The sequence below is a fragment of the Aspergillus fijiensis genome (assembly GCF_003184825.1).
Source record: "Aspergillus fijiensis CBS 313.89 unplaced genomic scaffold BO72scaffold_41, whole genome shotgun sequence".
Lineage (NCBI taxonomy): Eukaryota > Fungi > Ascomycota > Eurotiomycetes > Eurotiales > Aspergillaceae > Aspergillus > Aspergillus fijiensis.
In genome coordinates this window covers 228,856-241,823 of record NW_024469017.1, presented here as the reverse complement: position 1 = coordinate 241,823, position 12,968 = coordinate 228,856, and the positions used below count along the sequence as shown (strand labels likewise).

General features: G+C 53.2%; 6 protein-coding genes across 6 annotated transcripts; 4 read left to right on the top strand and 2 right to left on the bottom strand.

The window, feature by feature from the left end:
• Nucleotides 1-34: 34 nt before the first annotated feature.
• Nucleotides 35-502, bottom strand: BO72DRAFT_354769 (putative GPI anchored cell wall protein; the record flags this gene model as incomplete). The annotated part of the gene is made up of 1 exon (XM_040940714.1): nt 35-502. A coding segment is annotated over one exon (468 nt), but the record flags the coding sequence as incomplete, so codon positions are not given.
• Nucleotides 503-1,859: 1,357 nt separating this feature from the next.
• gua1 (GMP synthase (glutamine-hydrolyzing)) lies at nt 1,860-4,222 on the top strand. Its single transcript, XM_040945163.1, has 9 exons — nt 1,860-2,023; nt 2,124-2,265; nt 2,334-2,696; nt 2,759-2,918; nt 2,974-3,365; nt 3,427-3,722; nt 3,792-3,849; nt 3,905-3,985; nt 4,050-4,222. The coding sequence occupies exons 1-9, from the start codon at nt 1,955-1,957 to the stop codon at nt 4,106-4,108; spliced, it is 1,620 nt and encodes a 539-aa protein (XP_040799142.1). The 5' UTR covers nt 1,860-1,954; the 3' UTR covers nt 4,109-4,222.
• Nucleotides 4,223-4,520: 298 nt separating this feature from the next.
• On the top strand, nt 4,521-5,250 carry fmn1 (riboflavin kinase; the record flags this gene model as incomplete). The annotated part of the gene is made up of 3 exons (XM_040948773.1): nt 4,521-4,637; nt 4,699-4,890; nt 4,951-5,250. 3 exons carry the CDS (start codon nt 4,521-4,523, stop codon nt 5,248-5,250), a joined length of 609 nt encoding a protein of 202 aa, XP_040799141.1.
• Nucleotides 5,251-5,743: 493 nt separating this feature from the next.
• BO72DRAFT_498429 (dienelactone hydrolase) lies at nt 5,744-7,379 on the top strand (the record flags this gene model as incomplete). Its single annotated transcript, XM_040948772.1, has 3 exons — nt 5,744-6,062; nt 6,163-6,903; nt 6,967-7,379. 3 exons carry the CDS (start codon nt 5,744-5,746, stop codon nt 7,377-7,379), a joined length of 1,473 nt encoding a protein of 490 aa, XP_040799140.1.
• A 209-nt stretch (nt 7,380-7,588) lies between these two features.
• On the bottom strand, nt 7,589-10,319 carry BO72DRAFT_470319 (pseudouridine-5'-phosphate glycosidase/carbohydrate kinase family protein; the record flags this gene model as incomplete). The annotated part of the gene is made up of 7 exons (XM_040947023.1): nt 7,589-8,873; nt 8,939-9,239; nt 9,348-9,578; nt 9,628-9,669; nt 9,720-9,819; nt 9,874-10,082; nt 10,142-10,319. 7 exons carry the CDS (start codon nt 10,317-10,319, stop codon nt 7,589-7,591), a joined length of 2,346 nt encoding a protein of 781 aa, XP_040799139.1.
• A 305-nt stretch (nt 10,320-10,624) lies between these two features.
• BO72DRAFT_450048 (dolichyl-diphosphooligosaccharide--protein glycotransferase subunit OST1) lies at nt 10,625-12,562 on the top strand. The gene is made up of 3 exons (XM_040945162.1): nt 10,625-11,127; nt 11,268-12,306; nt 12,370-12,562. The coding sequence occupies exons 1-3, from the start codon at nt 10,775-10,777 to the stop codon at nt 12,493-12,495; spliced, it is 1,518 nt and encodes a 505-aa protein (XP_040799138.1). The 5' UTR covers nt 10,625-10,774; the 3' UTR covers nt 12,496-12,562.
• Nucleotides 12,563-12,968: the final 406 nt, after the last annotated feature.

Genomic DNA, 12,968 nt, shown 5'->3' with positions numbered 1-12,968 from the left:
AAGAGCCAGAAGAGGTCCCAGTTGCTTTAGTAGCAGAGGAAGACAACTTGTCGGCGCCCGCAGTGACCGTCACGGGCGAGTACTTCATTAGGCGAGCAGGCAGAGAGGCTTCCGCGGCAGTTGAGTAAGAAGTGGTTTCGCCGCTGTAGGCGATAGTGTAATCCATGGAAATGGAGCAGGAGGCACCTTGAGTCACAGAGGTGATATCGCAGTCTTCAACAAGGGTAACCGTATATTCTGCATCGTCCGTAGTAGAAGTTATGACGGCGCTCACAGTGAAAGTAGAAGGACCCTCAGTAATGGTGACTGGGCTGTGCAGGGCACAAGTCGATGCAGCTGCGGAAGGGCCGCAGACGATAGCAACAGTGGTGGTATCCCCAGTGACCCCGATGATGCTCGCCTCCACATCATTGTAGGGAATGGTCTCCTCACCAGGCTGAAAGAGGTTGATCGTAGTAGTACTGGCGGCAGTAGACAGGGTTGCCAGGCAAAGGGTGGCAGCAGTGGTCAAGAAAGCCGTGGTGCGCATTTCGACGGTAGATAGAGAATGAATGGATGGACTTTAGGCAGAGTCCTCTTTCCTAGACGGGATTATTAAATTATCGAGAGAAGGAATATGAAAAAAGAGCGGACAAAGAATTACTGCACAAAGAGAAGAAGAAAAAAGAGGAGTGAAAAGGGTCCAGGGACGGAGAGACCAGGCATTATAGGTATTATAGCCATAAGAATTATCGAGTCTGTTTGGTGGCATGGTTTAGTCCAGCCTCCACTGGGAGAATCCTTCAGGATCGGAACGCCCAGTTGATTGATGCAAGAGTCAGGTACCAGTGTACCACTCTCTCAGTGCTCCATAGCAAATAGTAGGCAAAGGCAAACATGGCTCAATCTAGCCCGCGCGGACCCTTTCCTTCGTGTTGACCCAGGATAGAACTGTTCACGGTCCACTTTATTGACTCTCCCCAGCCAAGTGTAAGTAATTGGAGTGGCGTTGCCTGCAGGTCCCATTTGCCTGTTTCATCGAGGCTGCCCAGTCGTGCCGTGAAACAGTGGGTTGATTCATTCAAAGAGAGAGGATGGAAGCGTGCATTCGGAATGAAGGTGTTTCTTTCTGATAGACAGACAGTTCATATCTCCCATTTCTGCCCACCACCCCTTTTCTCCCCCTTTTTATGGCTGGCAGCTCGTATCATGATGTCCGAATGGGAGTGGTAGCCTTGGTGGCTTGCAGGACGGATTGGTTCATTTGCAGACGGGAAGTATATGGATGTAAGTCAACCATTTGAAATTGTTTTCAGACTAGACTAATCTAAATTGATGGAGGACTATGGATGCAGTCCACAGCGCATGCGGGCGCCTCGCCAGTTCAGCATCGCCACCACCTTCCGACCGGCGCTGCGCTAAAAGCGTGTCTGGAAGAAACATAGCCAATGAAAATCCTCAGATGCAACTAGCTAAACTCCATTTTATCTTCTTCAGTACTCCTCACATGCCACGAGCCTTGTGATGATCTGGGGTTTTTGCTGCCAAGCGAAATCCCGAACTCGGGTTCTAGTGAGCAACCAACTGAACTTACCGGTTACTACGGAGTAATTATAATTTATCAGGTACTAACCAGGCACAGGGTAGATTTAGGGTAATGAGCTAGACTATGTCAGCGAGATAACTAACTAACTTACTGTAGCTTAACAGTTCAGATGAGTAACTTATGTAAGCAGCATGCTGTTCTGGCCGGAACCCCGTGAGATAACCGTCAAGCGTTATCTCTTTGACCGCCCGGCCGGGGACTGTACCATCGGGCGCATTTCACCGCCCGGCAGAGAAATGCGACGGGAAGGGAAAGAAAAAAAAAGTGCAAGCCCGCTTTCCCCTCCGACTTTCTCTTCCTCGCCATCATCATTCCAAACCCATTGTATATTCTTTTCAATTGGGACGAGCAATTGAAAGAACCGTCATCATGGCCGACCAGGATATCCCCCATGCTACCTTCGACACCATTCTCACTCTGGACTTTGGTTCTCAATACGTTAGTCTCTTCCCCGCTTCCTCTCCTTTAGAGTCTCGCAATAGTTCAATGTACCCCGCCTATCGCAACCTGAGTCACTGACACATTTTCTACCACCCAGACTCACCTCCTGACCCGGAGACTGAGAGAGATCAATGTCTACAGTGAAATGCTTCCTTGCACTCAGAAGCTAGCCGATCTCCCTTTCAAGCCCAAGGGTATCATTCTCTCCGGTGGTCCCTACAGTGTCTATGAGGAGGGTGGTAAGTAAATCATGAAAGCTCGATTCTCCCTGCCGGATTGACTCATTCCACCCGGTCACCTTCTACAGCCCCCCACGTCGATCCCGCCTTCTTCGACCTTGGAGTTCCGATTCTCGGTATCTGCTACGGTCTGCAAGAAATCGCCTACCGATTGGACAAGAGCAACGTCATCGCCGGCACCGAGCGCGAGTACGGTCATGCCGACCTGAACGCCAAGCGCCTCGACTCCCAGGGTCACGTCGACAAGCTGTTCGCCGGCATCGAGGATGACATGCTGGTCTGGATGAGCCACGGTGACAAGCTCGCCAAGCTGCCCGAGGGCTTCCACACCATTGCCACCTCCGCCAACTCCCCGTACGCTGGTATTGCCCACGAGTCCAAGCCCATCTACGGTGTCCAGTTCCACCCCGAGGTCACCCACACGCCTAAAGGTACGCTGCAAGATGAATGGGTTGTGTGACTCGTTGTAGCTGCTAGGTATTGACTGGCCTAGGCACAACCCTCCTCAAGAACTTTGCCGTCGACATTTGCGGCGCTCAACAGAACTGGACCATGTCTCGCTTCGTCGACCAGGAAATTTCCCGCATCCGCAACTTGGTCGGTGAGACCGACCACGTGCTGGGTGCTGTGAGTGGTGGTGTTGATTCCACCGTGTAAGTGCCGGGCTCAGTTTCTTGCTAGCCTGCAAGTGCTAACAACCGTCACTAGGGCTGCCAAGCTGATGAAGGAGGCTATTGGCGACCGTTTCCATGCCGTTCTTGTCAACAACGGATGCATGCGTCTGAACGAATGCGACATTGTCTCCGAGACCCTGAACAAGCACCTGGGCATCAACTTGACCGTTGTGGACGCTTCCAAGCGTTTCTTGGATGGACTCAAGGGTGTCACCGACCCCGAGAAGAAGCGTAAGTTCATTGGTGGCACGTTCATTGATGTCTTCGAGGAGGAGGCCCAGAAGATCGAGGCCGAGGCCGAGCATGCTGGTGCCAAGATCAAGTGGTTCTTGCAGGGTACCCTGTACCCTGATGTCATCGAGAGTATCTCGTTCAAGGGTCCTTCTGCCACCATCAAGACCCACCACAATGTTGGCGGTCTGCCCCGTACGTTATCTTATTTAATTTTTCTCCTATCTGAAGAAGTCACAAAGCTAACTATATGCAGAGCGCATGATTGATGGCCAGGGTATGAAGCTTATCGAGCCTCTTCGCGAGCTCTTCAAGGATGAGGTGCGCGCCCTGGGTCGCCAGCTGGGCATTGCCCACGAGCTGGTTATGCGCCACCCCTTCCCCGGACCCGGTATTGCCATCCGTGTCCTGGGTGAGGTAACCCCCGAGCGTGTTGAGATTGCCCGCCGTGCCGACCACATTTTCATTTCCATGATCCGCGAGGCTGGTCTGTATGACAAGATCGCTCAGGCCTATGCCGCTTTGGACCCCAGCAAGGCTGTTGGTGTCATGGTAAGGATGGGTTCCCCTACCCAATTGCCAGAGATTCCGATCTTAATACTGATGTCAACTTTTTCACAGGGCGACAAGCGTGTCTATGCTGAGATCATCATCCTGCGTGCTGTCGAGACTACCGATTGTAAGTAGCTCTTTTTGTTTTGAGTCATGACTCACCTCGACTAACTGTCTGCCAGTCATGACTGCCCGTGCCTTCCCCTTCGACAACGAGTTTCTGGCCCGCTGCTCGACCCGCATCATCAACGAGGTCCACGGTGGTAAGTTTTTCGTCTTTAGTTCGGATCTTGTTCCACGAGTGAACTTACTGATCGTGATTTGTAGTGTCCCGTGTTTTGTACGACATTTCTAGCAAGCCCCCTGCCACCATTGAGATGGAGTAAATAGCGAGTGTATTACGAGATTTCCCACATACTACCCTTCATATTAGAGGTACGGAGTTAATGGTATAAAAAAAGCGTTCATGTCAAACAAGTGCCTATTATCCAATTGTCCCGTCTACAGCATGTATTGTATGTACAGTAAGTACTAGTCAAGCAGGACCGGACGTTGTCCTGCAGTTCATACAGTTGACTTTTGACTCGTCGACGATGAGATCTGCTTGCCAGTTGGTGACGTCCTCACCGCCCGCCCGCCCGCTTGCTCCCCCCCCGCATCGCATCGGCTTCTTATCGCCGCTTTCCATCTTCGTAATCTTTCGGTCTCTTCCTTTAAAATCCCAACAACAGCAGCTTGTCCATTCCAGTTCCCCTTCATTTCCTCCCTCACTCTTACTCCCGCACCAGCAGACCGAACATGCGACCGGATGGCCCTCGTGATCCTGTAACCGGGCCTGATGGAGGCCCGGAGCCTCCCTATCCCATCCGCCTGGCCGGCCCGGTGATCAAGGGCTTTGGGCGGGGCAGCAAAGAGGTGATTGAAGTCCGCCGGACCCAACGTGCAGTGTGAGGCTGACCATGCGTTCATCTTGCAGTTGGGTATCCCCACCGCCAACATTCCGGCCGAGGGCCTCGCTGCATATCCGGACCTGCAGGTGGGCGTTTACTACGGGGTGGTCGCCTTGGATCCGGCCCGATTCGCCTTCGAGGATGCCTCCTCGCCGATCCGACCGGCCGTGTTGAGCATTGGGTACAATCCTTTTTATAAAAACCAGACACGGTCGATTGTAAGGCATCCCTTCCTTTCGGGCTCCATTTTTCAGTAATTGACCTCCCGGTGATGCTAGGAAATTCATATCATGCCATCTCTCTCGGCGCCGTCCCCCACCGCGGGCGGCGGTCCCACGAAATTCCACAAGCTCCCGGACTTCTATGGTACAGACCTGCGCCTATTGATCTTGGGGTACATCCGACCAGAGTACGATTATGTATCACTTGAGGCATTGGTGGAGGATATTCGCCTGGACTGTGAGGTGGCGCGTCGGAGTTTGCAGCGGCCAGCATATGCGTGCTATCTGGCCGGGGAAGAATGCGCGGAGGACGTAAGGGAGGCGCGCCAGTGGCTGACCCGGTTCGAATCACAATAACGGGCATGCGTCATAATGGTGCGTTTGTGCACAGATGTGCTAATTCATATTGACCATATGCATTTAGATTTAGAGAGAGAGAGACATCCCGGAACGGAACGGCTATTAATCGCCGTCCCACTGATCGACGATGAGCGATATATAGACATCCACACAACATGCAGATACACCTACATATACAATTACAATTTACACCATACAATCTACTATACATTCCATCTTGCAGGCCAAACTGATGAATCACCTCTGTGGTCTTCCCAAGAGGCCAAGCGAAACTCCGGCTGGTTCCACGTCGACCCAAGAAACTGGGCAAAACTCGTCGACGTCAGCCCAGCATGCCACACGCCTGCCTGATCTTGAGGCAGTCGGATTTCCTCAATCTATATTTGGACCGCTTTCCTCATACCGCTCTCGATTTTCTGACTTGAATGTACATAACTCTTTGCTGTCTGACCTATTCTCAGTCAACCCTAATCCAATATTGCTCTCCCCCATGGAACGCCTTCGCCAGCATTTTCGACGACGTCGAAGTAGTTCTTCTGGCACAACTCCTCTCCAATCAACCCCCGGTGTCGACCTTCGTCGCAAAGATTCAGACACTGGTGCGCCCCGTCGGCTGTATCTGACCTCCGATACCCTCGAATTCGACGCCGGCATCATAGCCCGACTCCGTGCAGAGGGTTTCGATGTTGAATATTTGCCCTTCCCTGGGAGATATCACACAGACCGCGAGCGAGATCGAAAAGACCTCGAGCATCTCCTGCACGAACGGGAGGATGATCTTGAGCCCGGAGAACGATATGCCGTGGTCGGTCAGACACCCTTTTTTGCCCTTTCGACTAGTATAACCCAGAGACCCTCTGGGTAAATGTCCGTAAATTGTGAAACTGTAGCTAAAGGATTCCTCGCTAGCCTACAACAAACCGGCCTCACTGCTTCTCGAGTCTCACCATCAACCAGCAACATCCACCAACCCCTTCCCCCGACTTTGCGCTCTGGTAGCCTACTACCCCCATGACTTCGACAACTGCCTCGACCATCTGTCCATCAACGCAAACGGCAGTCCCATTAGCAAAGTCCTTACCGCTCCTACAAATGCCAACACGACGACCTCTTCCTCCACTGCGCCAACGACCTACCCTCCATCGGTGACCCTTCTTCCCATCCAGATTCATCTCGCCGGAGACCGCTGCTCAGCCGGCCCCGAGCCCTCCGCACCCACCCATACCCGCAAGCGTCACCGCTGCCACTCCTTCTTCTACCCAGAATCCAACGCAGGGTTTGCGGAGCCCTCCTCACCAAACTACGACGGCATCGCCGCGCGATTAGCCTGGTCGCGAGCCCTCGAGGCCCTGAAGCGCGGGTTCGGCTGGCCCGGGAACGGCGGGGGATGGAAGGTCCCGGATGTAGAGACCGTCTGGGAAGAATACTGGCGGTGTCTGGCGGCGTCGTCGGAGTCTTGCACCATGGCCGGTCAGCAACAAGACTCGTCTACTGCGGTGACAGATGAGCGAGAACGCTTGGCGGCCCAAATTGTCGGGCTGATGATAGGGAGCAGTAGTGGAGTTCAGTTGAACGCATCGGGGCCCAGTGATGACGACCATACCTCTCTGGGAACTCCACTGGTGAATTGTGTGCCGACTATGATGGGAGGTGAGTCGAAACAATAATTCATATAACCGGGTACATATAACATTTGTATCTGATATGATTTAGGCACCACCCCCAAATCCCTCACCCAATTCTTCACCACCCAATTCCTGCCGACGGGTCCTCCTGATCAACGGATTCGCCTCCTCTCACGCACTACCGGCGCGGATCGCATCGTCGATGAGCTGCACTTTTCGTTCACCCACAGCGAAGAGATTCCGTGGTTGTTGCCCTCGGTTCCACCGACGGGTCGGCCCGTGCGCATCGCCCTCGTCATGACGGCGAGTTTCTGCGCGGGGAAAGTCGCCCGTCTCAATATTTATTGGGATCAAGCGAGCGTCTTAGTGCAGATCGGCTTGTTGGATCCGGCGGTTGTGCCGGCTGGGTTCAGCCCCACGGGGTTGAATCGCGCAGGGACGAAAGTCGTCGAGCGGTTGCCGGTGGTTGGGGCAGAAGCGGTGGAGAGGATTACTGTCTAAATTGGTATTGAGCTTGATGGTTTTTGCTATTATATATGATGACTTTATGGTACGGCATAGCGTGGGACTTGAGCATCTTCTGGCTGTAGAATTCTCTTATGATAGACAATTGTGTGATGAGCATGATGGCTGTGATTTGTTCCAATAGCAACATCAACTGTGCATTTATGAGGTCAGAAGGAGGCCCGATCTCAATGAAATCCTCGATATCATAGAAAGTTGAGCTTGCGGATTTCGCGACTCACGCCGCCAGGGGACTGAAGCGTCAGAACACTGGCTTCCTGCGCCAAAGACAGCACCTCTTCTACCACATGGCCGCGGGCCAAACCCGTTACTACCGCCCCCAAGAGAGTATCTCCAGCCCCATTGACACTGACAATATCTTCCTCCGCAAGTACCGCTGCTGGGGGGAACAAACGCATGTATACTCCCCCGATCACTGCATGGGGGGTGGGCGCACGGGATAGGATATATGGGGCGGTGTCCGGACTGGTCAGACGCGCGTCTCCCGGACGGAGAAGCTGTGTGAGAAGGACGCCTTGCCTGCCCAGCTTGGTGATGATGCACGGGATAAAGGGAAGAAGCTGGATGCTTTGCTGCGGAATCCCTTGATCCACGAGCTCGGCCGAGGTCATGGCTACCAATCGGTCTCGCGATCCAGACGCAGACATCCCCATCGCGTTAATGACATGCCACCAGTCTTCGGAGTCGAGAAGACCATTATCCCGCGCGGCCGCGTGCATCTCTGTCAGCTCCATCTGGTTGGGTGCCGCAAGACTGACGGTATTATTGGGAGCACATTCGGAAGGCGTGACGGCAGCGGAGCGCCGGCCGAACAACCGACGGCTCTTGGCGGTCGAGACGGGTTCGAAGGCCGTTCGAGCCCCATGCTTCTTTGCAATTATCATCCACTTTACAAGCACTTCTGGGCTCCAGTTCGCGTCCACAACCACCCATTTTGGTTGAGCTTGCGCAATTAATGGCTCCCAGAATCCGTCAAAATCTAGACTTTGTGCGGGCAATTCCATAATGGCCATATCCGCCATAGCGAGAACGAGATCCTTCTTTGCATCGTTGACGGCCACATACTGCGCAGTACGCGCTCCTGATGATGCAGGAAGAACACGAATACCGGCTATGGGCAGCTTCTCATCGCGGAGGGAAGCGAGCGCGGTGCGGCCACTTAAATCGTCCCCAACTATACTGCAGAAGAGAACAGAGCTGTTGAGATATTTCGCCGCGATAGCCACATTGTGACCCACCCCTCCAAGGCTTTGTCCGATGACTGCGCGATTGGATGTCTCTAAGACGGGAGAGGTTGTTGACTCAGTAGGACTAAAGTCACAGGACAAATCAATTGCCAGCGAGCCTGCCACAACAATGTCCGCCTTGGCAACACCCTTGGTCAACTGTTCAGTGGTCGAACTGAGATCCAGCTCTGCTTCTGCAGTTGCTCGGTCAGCCCCAGTGGTCTCGGAGATAGCTGGCATGTATCTGCGCCGACCATCTCGACATTAGGGTGTCTCTATGCTGAGCTAAAAAAAAACATGAGTACTCACCGTTCTTTCAATGACCCGCCAGATCGCTCGAGTTTCGAGAGTTCCAGAGCTACCTTGGCTGCACGCTCCACATTGGCCTCGACAAGGGCTCGGTTGGCTACTAAACTCTTCCCACCACTTAGGTCCTTGATCTTTGCAAGTACGAATGGCGTATTGTCACTCCCTTGGTGCCCCTCGACTTCTGCAAGACGAATGGCCTCATCGATGATGCCATCCGTCTCACTTTTTGCAATCGAATGCTCGAGGGGGACAGGGTTGGCAAGGAGAATACCGGACGAGACAGGAATCTGTGTTTGCGCGTCTGTGATGGAATTAGCGGCCTCATCGCACAGTGCTGACAAACGCCGATTGGCGAGAATGCAGAGATACCGCCAAGAGTAAACAGGAACTCCTGTGATGTGCCACTTACAGATAATTGCGGCCGCTTCAGCCTCATCATGGATGATCTTCGGACTCTTGATGCCACTGTCGCGAGTATAGAAGGCGGGGAAATCCACGGCCCCTTGACGGCCATCTGCAAAGGTCCCCACGCAGACTCCCTCTGTCTCGAGATACTCCAGGGTACGCGGGATATCTAGGAAGCTCTTACACCCAGAGCTGACGACTGCCACTGGCGTTCGTCCCAGCTCGGTGAGATCAGCTATATCAACATTAGCGGGGAAGAAGATAGCAAGGATAATTCTACGCACCAGAGATGTCCATCGAATTTTCTCCACCGCGATGTACGCCTCCTATGACAAGTCAGCTTGTTTGAGAACTGCCCTAGCTTGGAAGTACGGACCTAAGCCTCCCGTTCCGAAGACCTTGATTCCAGCCAGATGAGCCAGCACCATCGTGCCGGACACTGTTGTACCCCCGTGTAGTCTTTTGCCAGCTAGTCCCTGATACAAAGTTAGATCAACAATTCCAAGCCAGCTACAGACTTTTTCCCTTACTAGACCACAAATGTATCCCAGATCCCTCCGGGACACTTTCAAAGCGTTCTTCTTCTCCGCAGTAGATGCTAACTCGATGAGCTCTTCTGCGTTGAGGCCAACCCGGGCTTCGCCATAGAGAACTCCGATGGTAGCAGGAACGCCGCCATTGACACGTACTACAGATTCCAACAGCGTTGCCAATGCGACACTTTCCGGATAGGGGAATCCTGCTCTTGTCAGCAATGTCTCGGCCGATCTACTGTGACACGCCTGATGAGAGCTTTACCATGTGTATAGATGGTTGATTCAAGGGCCACCACAGGTCTCCCCGTGGCGACGGCATCGCGAACCTCCTCCGATACTTTGAACAATTTACTATTAGCAAGGCCATGGTACCGTCGAGGTAGGCCTGCGGTTCTCACTGTCCGCCCGCATGTGCGAGCGGCCACTCGAGAGGCGAGCATTTGACAGCTGTTGCACAAGACTTGGTAAATTCGATATTCGAATGAAAGATCTCTAAGACAATTGCAAAAGCTCGAGCTCATATGAGAATCTTAGAGGAGATGAGGACTGGTTCGAGGTGCGCGGTGGCCAGGGAGGACAACCGATGCAGGAAAGAATATAATAATATGGCCCGTTCATCTGTTTCAGGTTTGGTGATAAGAATGGCGGAAAGGCGGAGGAGGTTAGGTTGCGGATTAGCTAGCGGGTGGAGAAGTCCGGCCGGAACTCGTAATCGCCCCGAATCGGGACACCTCAGCATCTCCGCGTCTCTTTCCCGCTCGCCCAATTCCCTCTTGACTTGCCTCTCATTCTTCAGTGCTGATTATATCTCTTTTTTTTTCTTTTCTCAATTTTCTCCTGGCGAGAGACATTGTGTTTTAGGCGCGGTCTGCTTCACGGCCGCCCATTTGTCACAATGAGGCCCTTTTCCGCACTCACCGCGCTGTGCGGACTGTTTCTATCCACCAGCAGCTTTGTATGCGCCGATTCCACATCGTCAAGCTCGCCAGTCGCTCTTCCCAGCGACTTCAAGCCCGCTCAAGTTTTCAAGAATACCAATTTGGTCCGAAACACCAATTTGGAGAAGAGCTACCTCCGTGAGACCATCAATGTCGTGGTCGAGAATGTGGCCAAGCAAGCTCAGAGTGACTACTATTTGGCTTTGCCATCCGACCTCTACGATAAGGTCGGAGTCCTCGAAGTCCGCGATAAATCAGCTCCGGAGAAGGGCAGGCTCGATGTGCAAGCTACTGAAATTGACCCAAGCAGGTGAGTTGGTCATTCTAGTCGCCAATGGCTCGTCGGCTGGTGGTGATGCCGGTGACGATGCCACGGTTGCTTGATCCGCAAGCACTCCTCCATACTCCCCCGGCGAATCAAGACTGATGTATGCTATATTTGACGTACAGGGATCTCCAATACTACATCGTTCACTTCTCCGAACCCCTGCCGCCCTCCTCTCAGATCACTTTGGGAATCTCCTACTCTGTCCTCAACTCTTTCAGCCCGCGCCCGGCCGCTATCAAACAGATGGACCGACAGTACCTCACTTATTCGTTCTCCGCCTATGCTCCTTCAGCATACACGACAATGACGCAGAAGACCAAGCTCAAGCTTCCCAGCACCAATGTCCCGGAATATACGACCACGGACTTGAAGTCGGGTGCGGACCCGGAGCGTCTGGGTACCAGCTACACGTACGGACCCTATGACACGGCTCAGGTTGCGCCCGGTACTAGTTACCCGATCGTCGTTCGCTATGAGTTCACCAAGCCAGTCATCACGGCTTCGCTATTGGAGCGCGACCTGGAGGTTTCTCATTGGGGCGGCAACCTGGCCACGGAGGAGCGCTATTGGCTGCGCAACAATGGCTCTGAACTCTTGGACCACTTTTCGCGCGTGGAGTGGACCCTCAGCAGTTACCAGCAACTCCCCTCTTCCTCTATTCGCGAGCTGAAGTACCCCCTGAAGCCCGGCTCCGTGGACCCTTATTTTATCGATGACATCGGCAATGTTTCTACAAGCCGCTACCGTCCCGGGAAGGTTCCGAGCCGCGACGCATCATTGGAGCTTCGCCCCCGTTTCCCCATCTTTGGTGGCTGGAACTATAGTTTCCGCGTCGGCTGGAACAACGACCTCTCCACGTTCCTTCGTCGGCCCGTCGGCAATTCTGACTCTTACGTGCTCAAGGTTCCCTTCATCGAAGGACCCAAGGCCTCCGAGGGCATCCAGTATGAGAAGGTCGTTGTGCGAGTGATCCTTCCCGAAGGCGCCCGGAATGTTCGCTGGGAGATGCTGGAAAAGGCTTCCAGCAATGGACTCCCTAGCTCCAGCCAGATCCAGGCCGACGTGTCCGAGCACAAGACGTTCATGGACACTCTGGGACGGACGGCATTGAGCCTAACCATCAATGGACTGACGGATGAAGCTCGTGACTCTCAGATTGTGGTAAGTTCCTTGACAATCATCTAAACCTGACTCGAGTCGAAAGCATACTGACAATTGAACTAGGTGACCTACGATTATTCCTTGTGGGATGGATTGCGCAAGCCGGTGACTATCACTGCTGGTCTCTTCACAGTATTTGTAGCCGCGTGGGCTGTGGGCAACCTTGACGTGAGCATCAAGAAGCGGTAGTCGTGAAGGATGTATGATATAATCCAGCTCTTTGTACCAGACCAGAAATGAAAATATGTGTTCGCTGGTGTTCGCGTGTCCGTAGAGTGTCTACATGCTATTCGTAAGAGTTTATGGCCAGTTGAGATTCTCCCCCACAGTCACACATGCATATTGGCATATTTTGAGGCTTCGCGCTAGCTGGTCGGCATCATCTAGCCAAACTCGATCTGCGCATTCGAGTACAAACGAGACCTCTGCAAAATCCAGGATCCATCCGAAGGGTTCAGAAGACGCGTGGTGCATGGATGAGGAATTAGTGGCTTTCGGGCACGGATGCAGAGCGTTGGGTCGAACGCGTATCCAATAACAAAATCTCGTTGTAAGCATCACGCCTTGCAGTTCAGTGATTGCTTGCTGCATTGAGCAAGTCTGCGGTCCGTGAGATATTTACTAGTAGAAGCAGTAAGTTCGTTATTCAGCATGCTTTCGTC